The sequence below is a fragment of the Globicephala melas genome, chromosome 8 (assembly GCF_963455315.2).
Source record: "Globicephala melas chromosome 8, mGloMel1.2, whole genome shotgun sequence".
Lineage (NCBI taxonomy): Eukaryota > Metazoa > Chordata > Mammalia > Artiodactyla > Delphinidae > Globicephala > Globicephala melas.
This window is the reverse complement of record NC_083321.1, coordinates 22920268-22945527: the sequence shown is the minus strand read 5'-3', so window position 1 is coordinate 22945527 and position 25260 is coordinate 22920268. Positions and strand designations below refer to the sequence as shown.

General features: G+C 47.1%; 2 protein-coding genes across 2 annotated transcripts in view; one reads left to right on the top strand and one right to left on the bottom strand.

The window, feature by feature from the left end:
* The window catches only part of PAMR1 (peptidase domain containing associated with muscle regeneration 1), a 168957-nt gene extending 144413 nt beyond the window's left edge, over window positions 1–24544 (bottom strand). The window contains exons 1-2 of the mRNA XM_030864695.2: window positions 23029–24544; window positions 21239–21344 (exon numbers count right to left, since the gene is read on the bottom strand). The gene's annotated coding sequence lies outside the window, so the exon portion shown is untranslated. The remainder of the gene's footprint in view (window positions 1–21238; window positions 21345–23028) is intronic.
* FJX1 (four-jointed box kinase 1) lies at window positions 22496–25032 on the top strand. Its single transcript, XM_030864708.2, has one exon. It carries the CDS (start codon window positions 22775–22777, stop codon window positions 24086–24088), a length of 1314 nt encoding a protein of 437 aa, XP_030720568.1. The 5' UTR covers window positions 22496–22774; the 3' UTR covers window positions 24089–25032.
* Window positions 25033–25260: the final 228 nt, after the last annotated feature.

The following is a 25260-nucleotide window of genomic DNA, read 5'->3' as shown; positions in this document are numbered from 1 at the left end:
AAGCACCATATATGTTGTGACCACCAGATGGTCACCATCTTGGGCCATTCTATCCTGGTTGAGCCACATAGGCAGATGACTGCAGTCATACAAGTGACCCCAAGTGAAACCAGAGAATAACTGCCCAGTTCAAATGGTAGAATGCCGATCTCATTTGTAGAGATGACCTTTTGTATCTTGTACCATCAACAGATAAGATGAGTCCACGCACGCACCTACTTAGTACAAATTGTCCTCTTTTAAATCATCCTTTTAGCATTCAGTTATAGGAAGGGAAGGGCCACGCAAGCACAAAAGTTCTGCATTCTTTTTTTTTTGGTGGTACGCGGGCCTCTCACTGCTGTGGCCTCTCCCATTGTGGAGCACAGGTTCCGGACGCACAGGCTCAGCGGCCATGGCTCACGGGCCCAGCCGCTCCGCGGCATGTGGGATCTTCCCGGACCAGGGCGTGAACCCGTGTTCCCTGCATCAGCAGGTGGACTCTCAACCACTGTGCCACCAGGGAAGCCCAGTTCTGCATTCTTTAATCCACCCATCTCCTTCTCTGGCTTCTGGCAAGGGAGACTGCTGCATTACTGTTTATTGCAAAATAAACAGTTGTTGTTTTAAACCACTAAGTTTGGGGATGGTTTGTTATGTTAACCATAGTTAACTGATACAGGCTCTTGTCAGGATTAAATCAGGTAATGCAAAGGGCCAGCACAGTTCCTGGCACAGAAAGTGGCTTTATATGTGGCAATGATTCCCTTGCCTCAAGTCCAGGCCTACCTACTCCTACTTTTCAACTGTTACCCAGCCCAACTGCAACCACCTAAGGCCTTTCTCTACCACTCACTCCAAAACAGAAACAAAAATAAAACAAAAAAACAAAAAACCCCACACCAGTATCAAGTCATGGAAAATTATAGGTTTGAATTTTCATTTGGTTTTGTTTTTTAGTGTTTAAAAAAATTGATTTTCATGTACTAGAGCAAAATAATTAAAAATCAGACAGTGCTAAAAGTTTTATAATGAAAAACAGGAGTCCCTTGCCGTATCACTTCCATCCCTAATCCAGTCTCTCCTCATTTTAGGAGACCATTGTTATATATTCTTACCAAAACCAGGCAAACACATTACAAAATATAAAAACCGTGAATATAGATGCAAAAATCCTTAACAAAACAATAGCAAATTGAATTTAGTACTATATAAAATATTATATCTATGATATAACAGAATAGGATAATAGACTATAATTATAAATATAATATATACTATAATACTAATAAAATATAAATATAATATACTAAATACATCATGACCAAGTGGATTTTATCTCAAGAACGCAAGGTTAGTTCAACACTACAAGATTAGTTAATGTAATTCACCATATCAAAACACCCAAAAAAACTCTCCAGTAAACTTCCTGTATACAAATCTTTACCTCAGAGTCTGCTTCTGGGAAAGTCTGCAGCTTGGGAAAATATGCTGAGTACTATTGTCTTAAGCAAGGTCATGGAATGCAAGGATTTATGGTTTAGAAAAAGAGCTTTGGCAATACATACCATAATGGAGAAGAAATTAAGGGCAAGAAGATCAGTCAGGAAACTGCTGCACATAAGGGACGATGAGACATTTTAGCCGAGCAGGTCAGGGAGGATGGAGAGATGAAAATAGATGTGAGGTTGAGGGGAAGATAGAATTGACAAGACCGGGAGACTGACTGGATGTGGACAGAGGGGGAAGGGAAAGCAGGAACCCAGATGACACTAAAGTTCTGAGCCCAGACAACTCTGCGAATGGTGATATTCTTACCAAGATAGAAAACCCAACATAGAAAGCAGGTTTGTGGGGGAAGCTAGGGAACCTAACCTCAACCCTATGAACTGTGTTTTCTAGCTCCACCTGATCTCTCTGAACGTTTGATTGCTCCTCTGACAGTGACTTCCCCCAGGGCACATACCTAGTGCAGAGCCCACGGCCTTCTATCACCTGACCCCAGCCTGATCCTCCAACATTCTCCTCCTTCCCTCTCCCGCCTCCCCTGTACCCATCCACTCTGACCATCCTTCTGATCTCAAGCCTGGCAAGATTTGTTCCCATCTCAGGGCCTTTGCCCTTGATGATCCTTCTGCTCGGAAATCTTCCCCCACAAGATCTGTACATGGCTACCTGTGTCTGTTCATCGTCACCTGCCACTGAGGCCTTCTCTGACCTTCCTATCTAAAACAGCCCCACCCACCATGCAGTCAACCTACATAACAGTATCTGTTTTATCTTTTTAGACATACCTTATCTTATTTGCTCTTACTTGTATTTTTTAAAAATTTTTATTGGAGTATAGTTGCTTTACAATGTTGCATTAGTTGCTACTGTACAGCGAAGTGAATCAGCTATACGTATACATATATCCTCTCTTTTTTGGATTTCCTTCCCATTTAGGTCACCACAGAGCAATGAGTAGAGCTGCCTGTGCTATACAGTAGGTTCTCATTAGTTATCTAGTTTATACATAGTATCAGTAGTGTATATATGTCAACCCCAATCTCCCAATTCATCCCACTCCCCCTTTCCCTCTTGGTATCCATATGTTTGTTCTCTACATCTGTGTCTCTATTTCTGCTTTGTAAATAAGATCATCTCTACCAATTTTTTCAGATTCCACATATATGCATTAATATACAATATTTGTTTTTTTCTTTCTGACTTACTTCATTCTGTATGACAGTCTCTAGGTCCATCCATGTCTCTACAAATGACCCAATTTCATTCTTTTTTATGGCTGAATAGTATTCCATTGTATATATGTACCACATCTTCTTTATCTATTCTTCTGTTGATGGACATTTAGATTGTTTCCATGTCCTGGCTATTGTAAATAGTGCTGCAGTGAACATTGGGGTGCATGTGTCTTTCTGAATTATGGTTTTCTCTGGGTATATGCCCAGTGGTGGGATTGCTGGGTCACATGGTAGTTTTATTTTCAGTTTTTTAAGGAACCTCCATACGGTTCTTCATAGGCGCGATATCAGTTTATAGCTGTTCCACCAGCAGTGCAGGAGGGTTCCCTTTTCTCCACACCCTCTCCAGCATTTATTGTTTGTAGATTTTGTGATGATGGCCATTCTGACCCGTGTGAGGTGATACCTCATTGTAGTTTTGGTTTGCATTTCTCTAATGATTAGTGATGTTAAACATTTTTTCATGTATTTGTTGGCCATCTGTATGTCTTCTTTGGAGAAACGTCTGTTTACATCTTGGGCCCATGTCTGGATTGGGTTGTTCGTTTTTTTTGATATTGAGCTGCATGAGCTGTATATTTTGGAGGTTAATCCTATGTCAGTTGCTTCATTTGCAAATATTTTCTCCATTCTGAGGGTTGTCTTTTCATCTTGTTTACGGTTTCCTTTGTTGTGCAAAAGCTTCTAAGTTTAATTAGGTCCCATTTGTTTATTTTTGTTTTTATTCTCATTACTCTAGGAGGTGGAGCAAAAAAGATCTTGCTGCAATTTATGTCAGAGTGTTCTGCCTATGTTTTCCTCTAAGAGTTTTACAGTGTCTGGCCTTACATTTAGGTCTTTAATTCATTTTGAGTTTATTTTTGTGTATGGTGTTAGGGAGTGTTCTAATTTCATTCTTTTACACATAGCTGTCCAGTTTTCCCAGCACCACTTATTGAAGAGGCTGTCTTTGCTCCATTGTATATTCTGGCCTCCTTTGTCATAGATTAGGTGACCATAGGTGCGTGGGTTTACCTCTGGGCTTTCTATCCTGTTCCATTGATCTATATTTCTGTTTTTGTGCCAGTACCATACTGTCTTGATTACTGTAGCCCTGTAGTATAGTCTGAAGTCAGAGAGCCTGATTCTTCCGGCTCCATTTTGGCATTTTTCACAGAAGTAGAACAAGAAATTTTACAATTTGTATGGAAACACAAAAGACCTCAAATTCCAAAAGCAATCTTGCTTGTATTATTTACTAGCACTGAAAGGGGGCCCCTTGAGTACAGACTCCACTTTGTTCACCGCTGTTCTCACAGCAGTGGAACACTGCCTGGCACACAGTCAGCCCTCAAGAAGTATACCCTTGCTGACTGACTGGTAGATGGCAGAACTGGCACTCAAACTAGGGCAAGCAAACATCTGTGGATGCTGAGCGGTGTCCAGGATGCAGTACTAAAACTGGGAAAGTTCCAGACAAACCGGGAGAGTTGGTCAAACCCAGGTCTACCGATTCTCTGTCCAGTCAGTGCTCCTTCCTCTCTCCTACCCTTGGGATTCCAGGACTATCTCACATGCAGTCAAAGACCTCAGGCTTTACATCAGCGCCTGATACAAGAGAGACATACAACACATATGTGTGGAGTGAATGAATGAATAAAACAAGTGGCTGCCTTCAGTAAAAGCTGAACAGAGTATCCTTTTATTAGGTCCTTGGTTTGAACCATGTGGCCTGGTTGCTCAGCAACATCATGCCATGGGTCCAACCAGGCGTCTTGGATCCTAAGTTGTGAGCTGTACTGAAGTCCCCAGGAAGCTGGCTGTTGGTGCCTTATGTTCCCTCCACTGAGGGTTGCTGGGTCTCAGCTGTAAACCGAAGGGCCACATTGAAAGGGCCCAGACGGGTTCACAAGGCAGGGTGGGGAAAACTCAAACAGAGAATCTAGAAAAGTGGCTCAGATGCATTAAAAATTATTTTTCTCCTTGGGAATTTTGTTCCTTCTCATTAGAATGTGGTGACAAATCCTGCAGTCCTGCACATAGGGGTGGAAACAGGAGGGATGCAAAGGTAGGTCAGGATGACCTCCTCTCACATCAGCCTCAGAGAGGCACCGCGAGAGCAGAGGAGGCCAATGCACATGCCATGGAAAGGTGGAGCAAGTCTGGGGGACTTCAATGGGGAATGAGAGTAGGTGGAAGGTCAAACAGACCGCTCAGGTAATCAGGCTCTGACCCAAGAGGCAAGGGACACAAAAAGACATGTTCAAGGTATCAGTCTCTGCAGCAAGGGAAGGATGGGTGTTAGAATCCAAACAACCTGTGTTTGAACCCCCAAACTCTGGAGCTAATTAACAAAAATAACTCTGTGAATTAGCTCTGCCAATTAACAAAGGTGTGACCTTGGGCAGATTATTTAACCCCTCTAGGCCTCAATTTCCTCATCTGTAGATTGGGATTGCTGTGAGAATTGGAGATCATGGATCTAAAGCACTTGGCATACAACAGGCCTTGCTAAGTGGTGGTTGTCATTATTATCATTACATTACAGGTTTATATCCAAGGGAAAGTTTCTTGCGCTAAGGATGGTAGGTGGTTCTGTCCCTGGATAATGAATGACGAGTAATCTATCCATGCTTTGTGAGCTGGCTTTGGCAAACTCACAGCAAGATGGGAGCAATGAAGCGGGTGGTTTGGGAGGCTCTCGGCATAGACTGACTAAAAGCTGCCCCACCCTCCAGTACGAATCCCTGACCTTCATTTAGATTTAATAGACTTGAGTTTAAGAAGATAGCTATTATACTTTAAATAAATACTGACTAGCCAGAAATGCAAAGTTCACTGTGAATTAGGAACGAGAGAGGCCACCTCGGTTACATCTCTGGTCTATCTCAAGCACAGCTTTGAATAATTAATTTGCCATTTTGACGATGACCAGCCTATTTAGCCAAGAATCCTGCATTTATTAAATGCGAACTTAGGGGCAGACAAACAAAACCTGAGTCAACAGTTGCCTCGCCAGTTATTAAAAGCTCCTCTCCCTGAGGATTTGTGTGGGAGGCAGACCACATGGTCTGGGCAGAGGGACCGAGGAGGGACAGGCAGTGGTGAAGGTGATGGAATAGACAGGAGGCTATTGAAAGCCAGACCCTGCTCAGGTGGGAGGTATTACTCTGAGAGTCTGAGGTCAGTGCCAAAGAAACCACTTGGGTTCCCCACCAGTGCCGTACCACCCCTGTAGCAGCTAGCCAGAACATTTGCTTTTTGTTTGGGCTTTCTGGAACTTATTTATTGCCCAAAGATGGGACTCAGAGACAGGAAACATCATAGAAAGTGGTGGGTATCCTAGCGTGAGGACCTCTCACCCCAAGAATAATGGAGAATTGAAGAACACAGCCCTATGTTATAGGTGGCTATGTAGTGCAGATGTGAACAGTATGGGTTTCGAAGAGGAAACAATTCGGAAGCTATTGATTGCCCACAAAAGCAACCCCAACTCCAAACGGTTTAGGTATTAAGGAAATTAATTCTCAGCCAGCAGGAAATTCAGAACTATATAGTTTTCCCAGCTGGGATTAGACTCAGCTGTATATAACAGGAAACACAAGTAACAGTGGCTTACATAAAACAGAAGCTTATATTTCTCCCACAGAAAAGAAGCCCAGATATAAACAGTCAAAAGCTGGTATGGCAGTTCCACAGTCAGCAGGGACCCATACGTTCTGTGCTGCCATCTTTAGCACATGGCTTCCATCCTCAAGTTAGCTTCATGATTACATAATGGCTACTACACTCTAGCCATCATGTCCACATTCCAGGAAGTAGGAAGATCAAGAGGGGCAGGGCAAAGGGCCACCTAACAGTTTATCGGCTACTTGTGTTGATAAGGGAGTCTGGAAAATGTGGCTTTATATCTGGGTACATTGCTACATTCATCAATACAGATTTTCTGTGACTAAGGAAGACGAGCAGAATGGACCCTAGGAAGGCAAGTAGCAGTATCTGGAGGCGTCTACGATGGGTTATTTAGTGACTCCCCCCACCATCAGGGACCCAGATTCTCTCCATCTCGGCTCTGCCATCTTGAGTACTGGCCTAGTCCTGAGGTTGGTAGCACGTGGCTCTGCAGCACTTGCGAATGTCTCATCCAGATGTGATAATATCTGGAGGAAGAAGAAGGAAACTATTCCGATAGCTCTCCTCTGGAAGTAAGAAAACTTCTCTCAAAATCCCATCAGCACAATTCCAATGGTCAGAACTAGGTCAAGGGGAAAAAGCAGCCTCTCCCCTGGAGGTGAGGGTGAGGTCCTATCCCTGAATCACATGGCTTCATGGGGGAGGAGGGGATAGCTCGCCAAATTAAGCTCTGTAAGGAAGGTAGATGGTGTTGGGGAGCTGGTGGGCCTGTGGATGCTGGGTCCAAAGACCATCTCTACCGTATCCTAGCTCTGAAGCTTGGGCTGTGGACCGAATACCTCCAAGCTGGGCTTTCCTCTCCTGTCAGACAGTGATAACCACGACTACCTTGTAGGGTATCGTGAGGCTCAAATGGGATCACGTATGTAAAGTACGTGTGCATGTGATTTTATAGTTCTGTCTGTATGAGCAGCTCCAGGCTCGCTCGTGCCACACAAGTAATGCCATAGGTCTTTATTTCTCAGACAGATTGGATCCTGCTTAAGCTCCCATACACCAGATTGGAAGGAATCCCAGCCACCACGCTCTTGAGCCTTCCCAGCCCTAAGGTGAGACAGTCCAAAAAGAAGGTTCACCAAACTGTCACTTTCAAGCAGGAAGAAGGCCTGAATCACTCAGTCTCCTGTTTCCATTTCTGCTACTGCTTCTCACCACGTTAAACAATTAAAAGTAAAAATAGGGGCTTCCCTGGTGGCGCAGTGGTTAAGAGTCCGCCTGCCGATGCAGGGGACGCGGGTTCGTGCCCCGGTCCGGGAAGATCCCACATGCTGCGGAGCGGCTGGGCCCGTGAGCCATGGCCGCTGAGTCTGCGCGTCCGGAGCCTGTGCTCCGCAACGGGAGAGGCCACAGCAGTGAGAGGCCCACGTACCGCAATAAAAAATAAAGTAAAAATACTCACTGTAACAGTGATGGAGCATGCCCTCCTTGCCATACACTCCAAGTGCTCTACACAAACTTGTTCAGTGCCCCTAGAGCTGCTCTGGGTCCGTGGCCCTCCACATGCTGCCTGGTAACGCTGTTCCACGCCGCCATGGGTGCCATTCACCGCTTCCTGCTTATGCCAACATAGCCTTTGGAAGTGGGCATCTCCTCGGCTGACCCACTCCCTTAGAGCCAAGCAAAGCCCAGGAAGCCCCTTGTCTAGCACCCGAGACCCTAAGTTCTCCGTGCCCAGTTTTCTCAGGCACCCTCATAATCATTCTCCTCTACAGCCCCTACCCGTAGCTCTAGAGGCACTGCTCTTGACTGGACCCAAACATCCACACTCACTGTCCTGCTTCTCAGTGGAAAATGTCCTGCTCCTCAATGTGGAAAACCACCACCCTCCTCTGGCCATTTTCCTCTTTTAACTCCATCCACCACTCACCACACACTGACAAACACAGGCCATTCCTGCTCCATTGTCCCAAACTAGAACTTGATGGCCCCCTAACATCACTTCCATCCCTCCCCCATTGTGCCATGGCCATGGGGGGAGGAGGGGAAGGTGGATTGACACCACCACCCTTACAACAGTGATTGACTCAGGTAACTTAAGCCAATCAGCCAATCAGCATTCTCTAGCCTAAGGGACTCAGTAAAGACCCAATTTGAGTCTGTGAGACTAGAGAGATTTTTCAAGGAACTTCTAGGGGAAAACAAGCTCCTTCTATTTCCTATATAATGTGAGAGTAAAGCCTGGAACTGTTGCATCCATTTTGCCACCAAGAGGAAGCCAGGCTGATGCTGTATGAACAGCAGAACAGAAAGCTTGAAAGACTAGACCAGGTGCTTGATGACACTGGTGAGCCCCCAAATCAAACCAGCCAGAAGACCTCCTAATTACTTGGCTTTAAATCCATCTCCTTTATTGTCTAAGCCATTGGTGGGGGGTGGGGGATGGGTCCTCATAGTTAGAACATAAAAAACCTAACTGACCCCATGAGGCATCCAGAAATGGTCCAGATCTTAGAAAGGCCTTAACCCTCCCTAGTTTGGGGAAGAATAGCTGAGGTCAGGGGAAGAGTATGAGAAATCACCACCTAACCTCAGGACCTAAGTAGGCTTTGAAAGAAGTTCGGCTTAAACCTGAAAGCAAAGAGCTTCTGTGAGATAACTCGTTCATTTGTCCATCTATCCACCCAGCCACCCATGCACTGAGAAATAGGATTCTAGCCCCTTCAGGTCCCTCCATAGCTCAGCACCAATATCTAGGTTCCATCTTCATCCAAAGAGTACCACCTTGCAAGCTTTTAGCCAATTCAGGTAACACCCCTGTGTTCTCCAGAGAAACAGAACAAATAAGAGATAGATAGATAGATATAATTTTATATATATATATATGTTATAAAATTTATATATATATATATATATAAAATATAAAATTACTCTGTAGGAATTAGCTCATACAGTTATGCAGGCCAAGAAGTCCCATGATCTGCCATCTGCAAACCGGAGAACCAGGAAAGCCAGTGGTAATAATTCAGTCTGACTCCAAAGGCCTGAGAATCAGGGGGGTCAATGGTGTAAGTCCTCATCTGAGTCCAAAGGTCCAAAAACCAGGAGCACCAATGTCCAAGGGCCGAGAAGAAGGATGCCCCAGCTCAAGCAAGCATTGGTGAGGGTGATCTTCTTTACTCAGCCTACCGATTCAAATGCTAATCTCTTCCAGAAACAGCCTCACGGACACACCCAGAAATAATGTTTCACCAGCCATCTGGGGCACGCCTTAGCCCAATCAGGTCGACACAAACAATTAACCAGCACATCCCGGCTTCTGGCTTCTCAAGTCCCTCTCCCTTCCTTTCCATCTCCACAGCTACCATCTCAGGTCAGATAGTTCCCATCTTAACTCCTGGCCCATTCGGAGCAGCTTCCTAATGGTAACCTATCTAATCTGCCTTTTGATAATCTGATGCGGTGAAGCACGAATCATTCACTCTAAAGCATTCCCTTGATCATTCTAGTCTGTTCACAAAATATGTGCTGAGTATCATGAAGTTAAACACACCAGAAATACATAGAATGTTTTTAAAAGAAAAAGAAGAAAGTCCTTTCTCTCCAAATTTTCTTTCCCCAAGGTAACCCATTGCTAACAGTTAGCTGTGTCCTCCTGGATTCTTTCCTAGTTATACATATATTTTATACTTTTTTCAAGAAAGCATGCTATATAGCTTTATCAAAGTTACTGCCCTACAAGAGACGGAAGGCCCTGAAATCACATAAAAATCCATCCCTACATGGTTCCTTAGGGCCACATTCACTCAAAATAATGGAAATTTAAATTCAACTGCCGGCTGGGGGAGTATTCTGAAGCCCACACTCCCATTCTTGTCGCTGTTGCATTTCTGTTGCTTCATTCTCTACTAGTTTAATTAGTGAATGGTATCGTCTAAAGCAATACCATTTTTATTCCAGTTATGGCCAGAGGCCATTGTGAATTCACAATATTTTTAATTCCAATAAAACTATCAAGCCTAATGGTCTTGTTCCAGGAACTTCAGAGGTTAGAACACCCAGCGTCTGAAGCTGAAGAGAGAAGGAAAGCTTTCCCTGGGCATCTCAGAAAGGGCACTCCTCGGAGGGCTCTCACAGTTGGGTATGCAGTCCTGGCAGGTCTTGGGGCCCAAAAGAGCAAACTCAAAGCCTTGCCTTAAAATTATGTTATTACAGTGCTGGCTTTGGGAGTATTATTATATCATAATTCTCTATTTGTTGTAGTTAAGATTGAGACTGCTCAACTGTTCTGTGACTGGTCCTAGAGTAGCCAGTGATGGGTGACAGAGCTGCCAGGTCTTGGGCCCTTCTGAGCTGGCTTTCCATCATGGAGGAGGCATTAGGACCAGGTGACCTGGTGACACACTGGCCAGGTGTGCATCTGGCTCCACCATCTAAGAGCTGTGCCAACTGAGCAACACACTCAAACTCTCTGAACCGTGGTTTCCTCGTCTGTGAAGGGGGCTATAAAAACCCACCTGAAAGGGTTGGTGAGGATGTGTGGCTTATTAGCAAGACTCGGTAAATGGTATGCGTTATCAGTCAATCCCCGTTTGTTAGAGATGAGGCTTCTGTCTTCAAATAAGTAGTTTCTGATGATCTCCCCCAGCAACACCCTCAGAAAAGAAAAAAAATCACAAGGAAGGGGTGAGTGGTCAGAGGAGATTTATTGACACTGGGAAGGATGCTTATGAGGCTGCCAGGAGGGGAGAGAGCCAAGCCTGCCTCCGTGGGGCTGATGTTGCCAGAAGGACACAGAGCATCCCCCCCACACCCTCCGGGACTAGCCACACCCTGCTTCTCACTTTTTCCTCAACCTCTTGGGGCCCACGGCTGGGCTCCTCTTTCCTGGGAAACACAGATGGTCAGCATAGAAAATGCAGTCTGGATTTGAGCTTGCCTTATACAGGACTGGCTAAATCATTATGCCCCAGGGCAATGAAGTACTACCCCTCTCTCTCTCTCTCTCTCTCTCTCTCTCTCTCTCTCTCTCTCTCTCTCACACACACACACACACACACACACACACACACACACACACTCACACACACACACAAACAAACACCCACAAGGAGTAGACCCTGCATACGTTCTGTATACTTTGTATTCCCTGCCTCCCAAACACCATAAAATAACAGCTAATGTTAAAAAAATCAGAAATGCCCTATTACTTTTCTTTACCCTGATAAAGGTCTCAAACTCCCTTCCTAAGCTAGACAGCGCTAGACGAATTTATGGAAATTTTGGATCTGCTAACGGTTGGAGTCAAAAAGATAAGTATTGTTTTTGTTGTGTGGGTGTGTTTGCCATCATAATCAACATTCATTCAGACCCAAAGGATGTGTCACTCTGTGATGTATCTCTAGGCACATGATGCTGCTTGGTTTTGCTTTGTATTGGCTCCTTATAAAAGATGCATAAAATACATTCTGTTGAGATCCTACAGTATAGCTCTACTTATTTGATGAATTGTTAGAGGTTTCTCAATATTATTTTAAAAGTAACGCAAGATTATAATTTTTCAAAAATTAAACAGCAGAGACGACTGAGGTAGGTACCTATAGAATTATGGTCCAGCACAGAACTGCTCCCTTATATACTCCCTGCCCTGTCACATGGCAAAGGCCCAGTGAGCCAATGGTGGAAACAGCTGTCTCCAAACGGACCAATCAGATTTCCTCTCCCTGGAATGTAAACACTCGAATGAGAGGTGACTAGAGCTGAGACATTGCACCTTTGAGAGAAGGCCCTCCTGCTTACCCACCTGGTGTTTCTGAGTTCTGGTGCTTTCCAGTGCCCAGTTTTCAGGTCCTCCATTGATGCTGGGAACTACTCCAGCATCCTTCTATCAAATCCCATTTCTGTTTCTTGACTTGGCTAGTCCATTTCTGTCGTCACCTCAACTGGTTCAAGTGCAGTGAGTACAAATTTTACAATCACACAAAGACAGGGGTACCAAAACCTCACATTCTTTATTACTCTATGTCTGATCTTAACTTTTAACTTAAGCCTCCACACACACCCATTCATATGTACACAGCATACTTTCCCCAAATGCTCTAGGGAGGATAAAGTAAAAATACATACGTTAAAAAGTAAAAGTGCCTCCCACCCACAGACCTTTTCTTAAGGAGAATGCTGTTAATCACTTACTGTGTCCTCCCAGACATGTTTCTATGTAGCTGAATGTGTGGTTTTTAGTCCTTATTGAGTGCCTACTATATGCCAGAAACTGTACTGGAACTTCTCACTTGCTATATTTATTTAATCCCATACTCTCATTTAATTCTTACAATATTCCTGTGAGGCAAGCATTAATATCCCTTCTTACGGAAGAGAAAATCAAAGCAGGAAGACTTCTATGTAGTCTAGCTACCCTCTCTGAGCCTAAACAGCCATGCAGATCTATCTTCATCCCCAGCTAAATGACCCTCTCAGTGGGGTAAGGCCACAAGGTCAAGCACCCTACTCTGGTCTCTCGGCTTGGTTTTGCCTTGTGTGAGCAAGGGTATCATGCATAGGAGCAGAGAAGCAAGAGAAAACTTTCTGTTTCTCACCATTTCCTCTTTGCCATCTCAGAGGTTTTTTATGATCATTCTCCGCCCCCCCCGCCCCAGCCCCGCAAAGAATCCAATGATCGGTGATTACCCGCCTCTTTCTCTCTCTGACTCCTATTGATTAAATCCTGTTTATTAACAGAACCAGGCAAGCAAAGAAAATGATTTCAAAATAATCTCTCTCTTTTTTCCCCAACGCTTCTGGTTTTTCTTTTCCTCCTTCTTTCTGTCATAGCAGCTAATAAGAGAAATAGAAAGCACCATTAAAGGGGAAGAGGGGCTTTTAAATTTTCCACCTTTTGGGGAATTGCCCCTGGGTTCCTTTTTCTGCCCTCCTGACTGGAGTTTTAATGGTCATTGTAACATACATTCAACATGGACATGTAACCATGTGGAAAACCGGAGGTAGTGACAAAGTCTGCAGATGTGGATTAAACTCAGCAAACAGGGTATGAATGCCATGGAAGAGCTCTTATGTGGAAGTCAGGTAAAGTGCTTTCAAGTTCCAGGTCTGCCAGGAACTAGCTGTGCATCTTGGGCTCATCACACACCCTCTGAAACTCAGTTTTCTCCTTCATAAAATAGGAACAGTCACTAACACCTGCCCAACTACCCCTCCCTAGCAGGTTGTTGTAAAAATCCGACCAGACTGGCACGGGAAAGAACTCAGCAAAACTGCAAAGAGCTATAGAAATATATCACCATCATTATTCCTCAGCCCTTCTCCTGCTATTCCTCAGGCCCACATTGTCCCTAAAATGCAGCCATTCTTTAAACTCAAGCAGGCAAGAAATGGCCTCTGAGGGTTTTTTCCTTCCTTTTCTCATCGGGTGAAGTGAAAAGGAACCAGGGATCGAGTCTCAGTGCCTGCTGCGTAACAAACACGCCCAGGCCCAGAGAGGCAATTCTCTGATTCCCTGTGGCAATCTCGGAGTCGGTTCTCAGGAGAGGTGAAACCAGAGGAGAAATTATAGCAGGTGATGAGTGTTCTTCCACTGTCAACCTTAACTCAGACTTTTCTGGTCCTGAGACAAAGAGAGTGCTGTCCTCAGGACTACCAGGTCAGCCAGCCCAGCCTACTTCTTTTCCAATCCCTCTCAACCCCCCCACATAAGATATTTACCACGGGGAGCTTTCTGGGCTATGACAGGTCTCCCAGGAGATGCGCTGGGCTCAGTCACACAGCAGAGATGAGGAGAGATGTAAGTACCTGTTTCCAACATGCCTGGTGTAAGACAATGCGCCAGTACAAAGGAAGAGACGAGTCCCTTGTAAGAGGCCCCTTGGTTAACTGGCCAGGGTGTTTCCCAGCCCCAGAGGTCACATGGCACTGTAGTTAACATAACTTCTGTCTTTGGACTGACCAGAGTTGGAATTCCTCTTCTGTTACTTAGCAGAAGTCTCCCGGGCCAATGAGAAGTCTTCTCATGGTGCTCTGGTTTTCCCATCAATGAAATGGAGGAGTAACACCTCCAGGGGCGGGGGAGGGGGGTTGGAGGAAGGTCTTCTAGACCGAGTGCGTGAAAAGCTCTCACACACTGCACTGCATGTAGAAAGTACCTCAGAGTCATTCAGTGTTGTCCACCAGAATTCTGTTCCCGACTTTATCACAAGAAAAACCTTGACAGTCTGTGGACCGAGGGAAGAAGCTGGGATCCTACAGAGGCCTGAATAGAAGCAGCACTGTGTTACATGAAGGAAGACGGAAATGTTGCCTGTTCCTCCACAAAGGGGAGAGGGAAAGGAGGGAAAGGAGAGGTAGATGGACGAAGGCCTTGTGCAATTACGTGGCCCACACACACCCCGGGAGCCCCCCCAGATCTTCAGTAAAATCACTAAACTCATATCTTTGGCCCAAGTGGATTCCGGGACAGGGCAAGAGGGTGCTGTGGATAAGGCATTGAACTTCACATCCATGCTACTGTGTGTTGAAGTCAAAGCAACAAGCATGGAAGCAGGAGGTGGACACAGAGAGACATGCTTGAGGAACAAAGGCCCAGGGACTCTCAGAAACGGAGGGGAAGTTTCTGGACCCTCCCAGGCCATGGAATAGGAATTTAGGTCAAGATTAACCGGAATTCAAAAGAGCAGGGAAAGTTCAGCTAACAACGGGGTTATACCATTGTCATCATCATCACCATCATCATCATCAGGTATTATCGACTGTCTGCCTGTGGGATGCCGAAGACTGGTTTTAGGCAATGGAACCCGGAGTCCAGGAAGCTGGCACATTCTTAGCGAGGGCTGCATTACTGAAGAACTTCTACCTGGTTTTTCACCCACCTCACTGCTGAAATACGAAGCTACCTCTCCATGCACTATTCCCCACCAGCGAGTGTCCCTAAGTTACCCCTCGTCTTTGCATATTCCTCCAGCCCCTCTTCAGTCCAACAGTGATGACTCTTCCCAGGCCTGGAAGTGCCTCTGTCTCCCATTAGGCTGCTCCCTATTCTGACAACACCCATCCATGCTGCACTGAGCCCCCAGTTATAAATTACTTACCTGCTGGCCACCATTTTAATGTAAATGGATTTTAAAAAGCAGCAAAGGAATATATTTTCACTTGGAGTTAAAGCATCATTTTTTATTCGACTTTGAGCCTGGTCTAGAAGAGACGGCAGAAGAATGGCTCCAAGGCTAATATAGCTAATGATTATGACGGAGATCCTAGGAACAGCCGATATTTCACTTGCAGCCACCTCTAGTCTGGTTTCACTGCCTGCAATACTTTCCTTTTCACAGCCACTTCCATTAACACCCACCGCCTATGATGAAACCATTATGAAAATATCTCTGCTCTCGGCAGCCTCGATTGGTCTTGACACATTATCACACTAAGAGCTCAGCCACGTGGCACTAAGTCCCATTTATAATAACCCTTGGCAGGAGCCACCAAAATAAAACCTGGTACTTATGGGCCACCTTTCATCTACGGAAATCAGAAAGCTTTACAAGCTTAATTAAGCTTCTGCATCTATCTGACTGATGAGATGCACAGAGCCTGGGGAAGCTGAGGAAGCACAGCATTTCTAATTACGCAGCAGATAAGGCTCTGGGCTGCAATGAACAAAGAAATCAACGAAGCCAGCGGGAGTCACTTTCTTCAGTGGCGAATGTTTGTTGAGTGAATTTCTCCAGGGTGGTTCAAAAATGATAGGTGAGTGATAAAGGGGCCTGGAGAGTCTGTCATCTGGCGCTTCTCAATCTAGGGAGGGGGCCTGAGATTTGTTTCTTTTATCAAAAGAGGATTAAGCTAATCCAGCACACTCAAGTGCTTTTAAGGATGAGGAAATTGAGCTCCTGAAAGATGTAGAAATGAGCTCACGTGCTGCTCTCTCTGCTTGCCCCAATGTTCTTCCTCCCCAAACCCTGACCTGCAAACCCCCAGTTACCCTTCAAGACCAGCTTCACATCTGCCTCCCTGCTGAAGCCTTCCTGACCTTCCTGCTCCCTCCTCTGGGCTCTTGTGTGGTTTCCATTTCCATAATAGCTAGAGCAAGCGATAAAATTTATTGAGCACTTACTAAGTGCTTAATGTGCATTTCATCCACACAATAATATTACGAGGCAGGTGCAGTTATCACCATCCATCTATCGGATGAGTTAACAGGTTAAGTGACTTTCCCAAGACAGCACAGCTGGTAAGTGCAAGACTCAGCTTGGCTGCCGAGCACATGTACCAAAAGATGACAACACACTGCCTTCCCCGCAGCACAGGAAGAGTTCTGTTTATATGTTTGCCCTCTTTCCGGTTTGCAAGCTCCCATGTGAGAGGTATATCATTTAGGAATCTTTTGGCTGCCAAGAATAAAAACCCCAACTCAGAGTGCGTTAAACCACCAGGGAACCCCAGAGGCAGGGTGGCTCCAGAGCGGATTAATTCAGGAGCTTGGTGACATCACCAAGGACCCAGGTTCCTTCCCTCTTCCGGCTCTGCCACCCTCAACGTGTCCACTTGGCTCTCCTTGCAGTTATAGGATGACGGCCCCAATTCCAGGCCTCAAATCTAGACCTGAGCCATGGAGAAAAGTGCCATATTTTTCTGTGTCTTTCTGTAACAGCACAGACATCTTTCCCAGAAACCTCCCTGTGGACTTCCCTGCAGCTGTCACCAGCCAGAGTGGTGTCCCATGCCTGTGCCTAAACCCAACACTGGCAAGGAAGCTGAAGGCACTGTGACTGATTTAGCCCAGTGAGAATTCGGCCTCCCCTCCAGCACCAGGAACAGGGAGAAGGATGGAGACCTGCCAGGAAGAAGGAAGGGAAAGGGAAGGGTGAAGAAAAGACAACCAACGTTTCCTGATGCAGGTGTGAAGGACAAGAGAAAATCTGACGCCATCACTTTCGCCCAGTTCTTTGGCCTTTCGCACGTGAACGATAAATGTCAGTTGAACTAAGTTATGGTAGAGAAAGAAATTCATGTCCCCAAATGCCCAGTCCAGAATTTTTACCATCATACCCTGTAACTAGGGTATGATGATATATGACTGAGAGATTGTGTCAGCAACTGCTCTAAAATTTACTAAATTAATTCACCAGTGTTCCAACCTTTAGATTCTAGTCTCCAACACCAGTGGCTACAGGAACCTTTTCCAAAAGCAGGTCAAAAAGAGAGCTACATGGAATAAAGAGAATCATATAACTATTAGTCTCACCATAAATTAAGAAACAGTGTGTTCTTAAAACCGGGACTCATTCAGGCAGACAGGTTGATTGCAAAGACTGTATGTTTCCAGACCTCCTTCTAGCTATCCAGCAAGATTTACCTAGAGCCAGGTGTATATATTACCTGCCCCTGACAGCCAAGTGTGTAAAGATGAGACAGCTACACAATTCTTGGGAGATCCAGATCATGGTCAAATAGAGACATGCCAAGAAAAGGAAAAAGATCCCCGAGCAGAAAAATAATGTACCCTAGGCAGAGACAGAGTAGAGAAGAAGGAAACACAAATAATGAAACTGCAGCCCAGAGAGACTCGAAAGCTACCTGAAGTCACACAGCTAGTAACAGCTAAAGCAGGAGTCATACCCAGTTTCAAGGAATATTGTACTCCTCTCCCTGACATGGTCTTCCCCACTCTTCCCTTTTGTAGAAGCATCTAGAGGGTGAATTTGGGGGCCTCTATCTTTGGGAGGGACTTGTAACTCAGAAGACCCAGGAAAGGTTAGGATTGAATGAGGCAGAGTAGTGAGAGGAAAGCAGCTGCCCAAGGCTAGCTGGAGGCTCTAGGATTTCAACAAGAGCTGCACTGGGAACCCTGCTACGGTCCAGCTGGGAAGGAAGGGAGCAAAATTTTCAGGGAAGATGCTCATCTGGGGCATAAGGAGGGTGCACTGGTCAGGGTCGCCACCTGTATCATGTCTCTCAAGACCCAAGTGAGGCTTGGTAGAGGACAGCAATAGGAAAAGAAGGAGACCCCCATCTGGGCAACAAAGCAGAGAAACAGGAAGGAGAGGGAATGATAAAAACTAGGAGTTTGGGATGAACAGATACACGCTACTATGTATAAAATAGATAAACAACCAGGACCTACTGTATAGCACAGGGAACTCTAGTCAGTATCTTGTAATAAACTATAATGGAAAAGAATCTGAAAAAGAAGATATCTACATGTATAACTGAATCACTTTGCTCTACACTTGAAACTAACACATTGTAAATTAACTATACTTCAATTTTTTTAAAAAGCTATAAAAATAGTGGACTCTTGGATAGTCTTTCAAGAGTTTTAAATACAGGAACTAATTTAATCACCACAATAAGCTGTAAGGTTTTTCACTATTAATTAATTACTGTTAATCATCAGATATTACATTATTGTAATTAGTATCAATAATACCAACAACACTATTATTACTGTGTTTTATAGATGAGGACACAGGCACAGAGAGGTCAAGTAACTTACTCAAAGTCACACACTTGGTGAGTTTTAAATCTGGACAATCTGGCTTGAGGGTTCACACTCTTAACCGTTTCACTTGATAGCAACCACAGAGAACATTTCAAAGCAAAATTTAATCTGAGTTGAATCTACTTTGATTTAAGTCAATAATTTTGATATCTGACATCTTCCTAGCAGTTTACAATTTGCAAAGAGTTTGGCCTCCATCACTCTGGAATCTTAGCCCGGCCATTTACTTGCTGTGTGACTTCAGGCCGGTGACTGGCTAAGCTTCAGCTTTCCCATCTGTACAGTGGGGACAAGACTGCTGGTCGGGAGGGTGAAAGGAGAACACACGTGCAGGGCTCAGTCCCGCGCCAAGCCCATAATAAGCACTCAATAAGCGTTTGCTACTAATGTTGTGGTGGTTATTATCAACGTCTCACAGCAACTTCACAACAATCCTGTGACGGAGGTAGGATGTATTATCCTTGTTTCTCAGATGTGGAAACTGGAACTCATAGAAGGGAAATAACTAGCCAGAAAGGAAAACAGCCAGCAAGAGGAAATACCAGAGTTAGAAAATCTCCCAACTCCCAGCCTGCTGTCCTGCACCCAACCCTCAACTCCTCAAATCCACCTCCTCTCTCTTCCCCAGGAGGCACTGTTCTAGGAAGCAGATCATCCTTCAAACAGGACTGTGGATGAGTGTGAAGCAATTGGAAGCTGAGGCTCAGGGAGAAGTTCTGAGGACTGTGGAGAAAGTTCTCCAGGTAAAAACAGGTTCCTATGTAGGGAAAGATGCACAGCACCTCCCCTCATCCCCAAGCAACTGCCAGAAGGGCCAGCCTGAGGTCACACATTGTGAAGACCTGTGCCCTGTGCCCTCCCAAGGAGCCCCAGGGGGATGGCAGTAGGTGGGGGGTGTCCTCAGGCCAGGAAGTAAAGAAGAATGGGAGTGTCTTCATCTAACGGGTAAACAGAGGAGTGTTTTTAAACACTGCCTAAAAATATCTCTTATATAATGCATTTAAACTGCATTCCACCTTGGGTTTGTTTTTTGCTTCTCTTTTATTTCTGCGGTTTTCTGTAATTCTGCATTTCAATGCATTTGTTCAAGTTTCTATTAGTGCATCCTGTTCTGGTACCCAGTGCATTCAGTCCTGTGGCTACAGGCTAAGAGCTACAATAGAGTCAGTCCATCTTCCGAGGTATAAGATCCTAGCTGACTGCTTTAAGGCTTTAGTTTCTTCGTCAATGCTGGTAATGTGATTGGAAGATTCTGGGATTTGGGGTATCTGAGTTGAAGTCATCCCTCCCAGATTGAAAATCATGTGCTTCCTTCTCCTACATTATGTGGATCCGTCACCAATTTTTTTTCCTTTTATGTATGAAAGCACTTATTTTATTTCTTTTAGTGGTAAGCAGTTTTTTTAAAAATACCTTGATACATGCTACTTGCAGAGCTTTATCTTATTAACATTCCAATGGTTTATTGAGCAAATTGTTCCTGAACACCCACTAAGTACCAGGCATTGTGCCAGGCAGCCATAAAACAACAGACAAGACGGACTCCTCACAAAGTTTACAGTGAACCATACTTTATAGTTACTTATAGTTTTTTTAACAGCTACAAAGACAGAGACACCAACTACTCTGGATTTCCCCATATCCCCCAGGACATGGCACGGGCCATGGTAGCCAAGTAATAATCTCAGACTTTAACTTAAACAATTAACCGACCTGCTGAAAATGTAGTTAGATGATATTCTACTTAATGCCCACAAGGTGGAGATCTTGCTTACGGTTTACCCAAGCTGAAAGCAATGCATTCAAAAAAAAAAAAAAATTCTCAGAAGTTAAACCAAAAGACCAAAAATTAAATTCAATTTATTGAGCACCTTTTTAGTGCAATATCCTATATTAGGTGGTAAGACAAATAGAAAGTTGTTAAGATATAGTCCCTGCCTGCTAGGGAAAGATGGGGGTAAGGAGCTTGCACAGAGCAGGTAGATGGTACCTTTTAATGAATGAAGGTAGTATAGTAATAGTAATTTCATCATCAGATAAGATCTATACAAAGGCATGAGGCAGCCACCATGGGGTGCAGAAGAGATTCAACAAAGACCCCACGCTTCAGCCAATATGGAAACACTTGAGGGTACATGGGGTCAGCTCTGCAAGTCCCCAGATGTGGTCTCTGGATGCCTCTGCTTAGTCACAAACCTTAGGGTTTCTTAAAATGTTCATTCTTTGGAGAAAAAAATATAATCAGTGCCAGGTAATGAGCTGAGGCAGTTGAAAACCCCCAGTTGCATCTGATGGGGAGGTGGCATAAAGACAAAAGAAACACATGAAAGGAAACAAATTTCAAACTCCTGCTTTCTGAGGTGGATTCCACCCCCCAACCCCTTGTCTTGTGTCTCACCTGGGAAATCTTGGTTTAGATCTGGGACAGGGTCTCACGCCGAGAGGTAAGAGGGAGAGCCGATTTTTACCCAAGAGCCTTCCTGGTGGATTGAACCCGAAAGTGGCTGGAAGACAATGTGGTTTGCTGTTTACTTTTTCTTTTTTTTCTTTTTTTCTTTTTTTGCTCCTCCACCCCTCCCCCCAACCACTTCTTCCCTTAAACCATTAAACCAGTATGTCAAATACAATATGGGTTTGTTTTTTGGTTTTTTGTTTTTCATTCATTGAATTGAAAATCACATTTGGGGCATAAAGTGATAGTGAGTTTTTAAAAAACGAGAATGCTGGCAACTTGATAAAAATAGTGAACTGTCTTGATAGAGGGAAAATCAAGTGGCATGCTGCCCAGAGACCCCAGTTTGAATTTTAGTTTCTCCACTTGCTACTTCTGGGATCTGGAGCAAGCCCCATCCCATCTCTGCGCCTCAGTTTCCTCATGGGCAAAATAGTATCATTTCGTAGAGAAATGGTCTCTAAGGCCCCCTCCTCCGCACAAGTCGGATCCTGAGTTGTAAGGCTCTCCTGGCAACCTGAACATCTCCCTAGAATGTGAGCTCCGTGAGCACGGGACCTCATCTGTGGATTTTAATGCTCTGTGACCAGAACCGAGGGGAGTTTGTTGAATGGAACCTGCCTAGGGGTTCCTGCACAGTGAGGATGAATTCCCGGTGAGTTCCTCGGGAAAGGCGAAGTGACCAACCTCAAAGCGCACAGCCCTCGGTGACCAGTGTGGTGAGGGTGCTCGGGAAAGGAGGTGTCGGTTCAAAGTTGTTTGCTACAGATGGTTCGTCTAACCCGGCTGGAGTCACCTCCTCAGTGGCTCGGAGAGCTCCCCAGGGGTTTACATAAGGCAGGGTGAATCACACCCACCGTCGGAAACGGAGAAGGCAAAGGGACCTGCCCCAATCCACCCCGGGCGGCGCCGGGAGTGTGCTGGGGGTTAGTCTGAACTTTGCTGGAGGCCAGGAGCCGCCCAGGCAAAGGGACTCCACAACCACTCCAACCCCCAAGAGAGCGAGCGCCGCGTCTCACCCACCCAGCGCGAATCCAGCTCTCTGCCGCCAGCTCCGACGCCCCCGCGCGGGCGCCGCCTGCCTGGCTTCCGGCTCCCTGCCCCTAAGTCCCCGAATGAGTGTGGGACCGCTTCTCCCGCTTGGAAGGAGCCATCGCCGCTTTAAAGGGAAGAGGCGGGGAAGGGGGCGGGGAGCGGCGGAGGAGGAGGGGGAGGGGGAATCCTCCATCGCTCCCACGTGGTCCGGGCGCCTGTGAATTGCGCCCGCCGGAGGGTCTCACAGCGAAATACAAAAGCAGCTGGGAAGCGGTAGCGAGGCGAGTTCTCAGTGCCGGGCAGAGACCCGCACCGCCCCGCGGCAGCGATGGAGCTGAGGCGCCCGGAGCCCCGGAGCCAACGAGCTGCCGAGCCCGCGTCGCCGCCGGGACCCGGGCTCCTGGGCTCGGCTTGAAGCGGCGGCGGCACCGGCGCGGCCGGGGGAGCATGGGCAGGAGGATGCGGGGCGCCTCCGCCACCGCGGGGCTCTGGCTGCTGGCGCTGGGCTCGCTGCTGGCGCTGTGGGGCGGGCTCCTGCCGCCGCGGACCGAGCTGCCCGCCTCCCGGCCGCCGGAAGACCGGCTCCCGCGGCGCCCGGCCCGGAGCGGCGGCCGGGAGCCCGCGCCTCGCTTCCCTCTGCCCCCGCCCCTGGCGCGGGACGCCCGCGGCGGCTCCCTGAAAACTTTCCGAGCGCTGCTCACCTTGGCGGCGGGCGCAGATGGCCCGCCTGGGCAGCCCCCGGGTGAGCGCAGGCGACACGTGCCAACCGGACGGCCCTGGCCTGAGGAACGCGCCGCGGTGCACGGGGGCGTCTTCTGGAGCCGCGGCCTGGAGGAGCAGGTGCCCCGGGGCTTCTCGGAGGCCCAGGCGGCGTCTTGGCTGGAGGTGGCGCGCGGCGCCCGGGTGGTGGCCCTGGAGCGCGGGGGCTGCGGGCGCAGCTCCAACCGGCTGGCCCGCTTTGCCGACGGCACCCGCGCCTGCGTGCGCTATGGCATCAACCCCGAGCAGATACAGGGCGAGGCCCTATCCTACTACCTGGCGCGCTTGCTGGGCCTCCAGCACCACGTGCCGCCTCTGGCACTGGCCCGGGTGGAGGCTCGGGGCGCGCAGTGGGCTCAGGTGCAGGAGGAGCTTCGTGCCGCTCACTGGACCGAGGGCAGCGTGGTGAGCCTGACTCGCTGGCTGCCCAACCTCACGGACGTGGTGGTGCCCGCGCCCTGGCGCTCTGAGGATGGCCATCTCCGGCCCCTGCGCGCCACGGGGGGCGAGCTGGCCAACCGCAGCCGGGCGGAGCTGGTAGACCTGGTGCAATGGACCGACTTGATCCTCTTCGACTACCTGACGGCCAACTTTGACCGGCTTGTCAGCAACCTCTTCAGCCTGCAGTGGGACCCGCGGGTCATGCAGCGCGCCACGAGCAACCTGCACCGCGGCCCGGGCGGGGCGCTGGTCTTTCTGGACAACGAGGCGGGCTTGGTGCACGGCTACCGGGTGGCGGGCATGTGGGACAAGTATAACGAGCCGCTGCTGCAGTCAGTGTGCGTGTTCCGAGAGCGGACTGCGCGGCGTGTCCTGGAGCTGCACCGCGGCCAGGACGCGGCCGCCCGGCTGCTGCGCCTCTACCAGCACCACGAGCCTCGCTTCCCAGAGCTGGCCGCCCTCGCCGACCCCCACGCTCAGCTGCTGCAGCGTCGCCTCGACTTCCTCGCCAAGCACATTTTGCACTGTAAGGCTAAGTACGGCCGCCGACCGGGGGCTTAGCATCCCCCGGAGGAGGAGGAGAGAGAGAAAGAGAGAGAGAGAGAGACCCTGGCTGGGGAATGGATGATGGGGGAAGGGCCGTCGCCTCAGCCACCGCCTGGGACCAGCCAGCCAACGCCCAGCCGGAGACCCGAGCGCGAAGGCGGCTAAAAACTTCAGCTTTACCCACCTGCCCCTTTCTCTCAGTCCCAAGCTGTGTCCTTTCAAAGTTCTGGGAGGACGAACTCACCGAGGCGAGAAGTGTAACATTTCCTCCACCCAGCCTATAAAAGGATTCTTCCCTGTGCCAGCACGGAGTTTGCATCCAAAGAAACTGGCTGCTGCCGGAGTTTGGCCCCCGGGTGGCCGTCTCTGTGGGAGATACATCCTATTTCTTGGCCCCCTCATTCCCCTTCCGAAAAAGGAAAACTTCTATTTGAGCCATTGAGCTAATTCTGCAGTTTCCTACCAAACGCAGCGCGGGTGGCCCCGGAGCAGGGCTATGACATTGGCTGGTGGAGCCCCCTTCCTGTGTTCTCCCTTTGTTCCGGCTTGGTGATGGTGAGATCACTGTTAAGAGCTAGGGAACCGCTCCCGATAGGACAAAGGGAGCAGGACCTGCAGAATGGAGGGAGTCCTGCAGACGCTGTCTGACTTGTTCCTTACAGCTTGTCATTTCAGCCTGAAGGCTACAAATGCAGGACCGGCTGTATGCATTGATTCAAATAATGAATTTCTTCTTCCTTCCCCTTCCCAACCGTTCATAATTTTGTCAATGATGATGTTCACCAGAAGGGAAAAAAAAAAAGTTTCATGCACTTTACTTTGTTTTTATTTTAATTTTTTATTAAGAAAAACTTTTTTTATTTTGACAAAATTTGCCTTCTATGTGTATATATGTGCATAAAGTGTGGTGTAAATATACTAAACAAACTTATATTTCAATAAAAGGGAGTTTAAAATTTAGAATTTAATTCCTGTGGTTTTAACTGTTTGAGGTATCTGATGCCCTGCCTGGTTTTAGAATAAGCTCTAAGGTTTCTCCCTTGTGGATGTGCTTTTAAAACAAAGAACGCATGTATATCCCAGCCGTGACCATGGAACTTATAGAATTGAACAAAGACAAGAGCAGATTCCCTGTCCTGCTCACTCAAATGAACCCTCGTGCTGGAAATTTCAGAGTTCAGCATAGA

Excerpts from the sequence above, each read along its gene's own strand:
- FJX1 (XM_030864708.2), top strand. The coding sequence starts at position 22,775 with ATGGGCAGGAGGATGCGGGGCGCCTCCGCCACCGCGGGGCTCTGGCTG.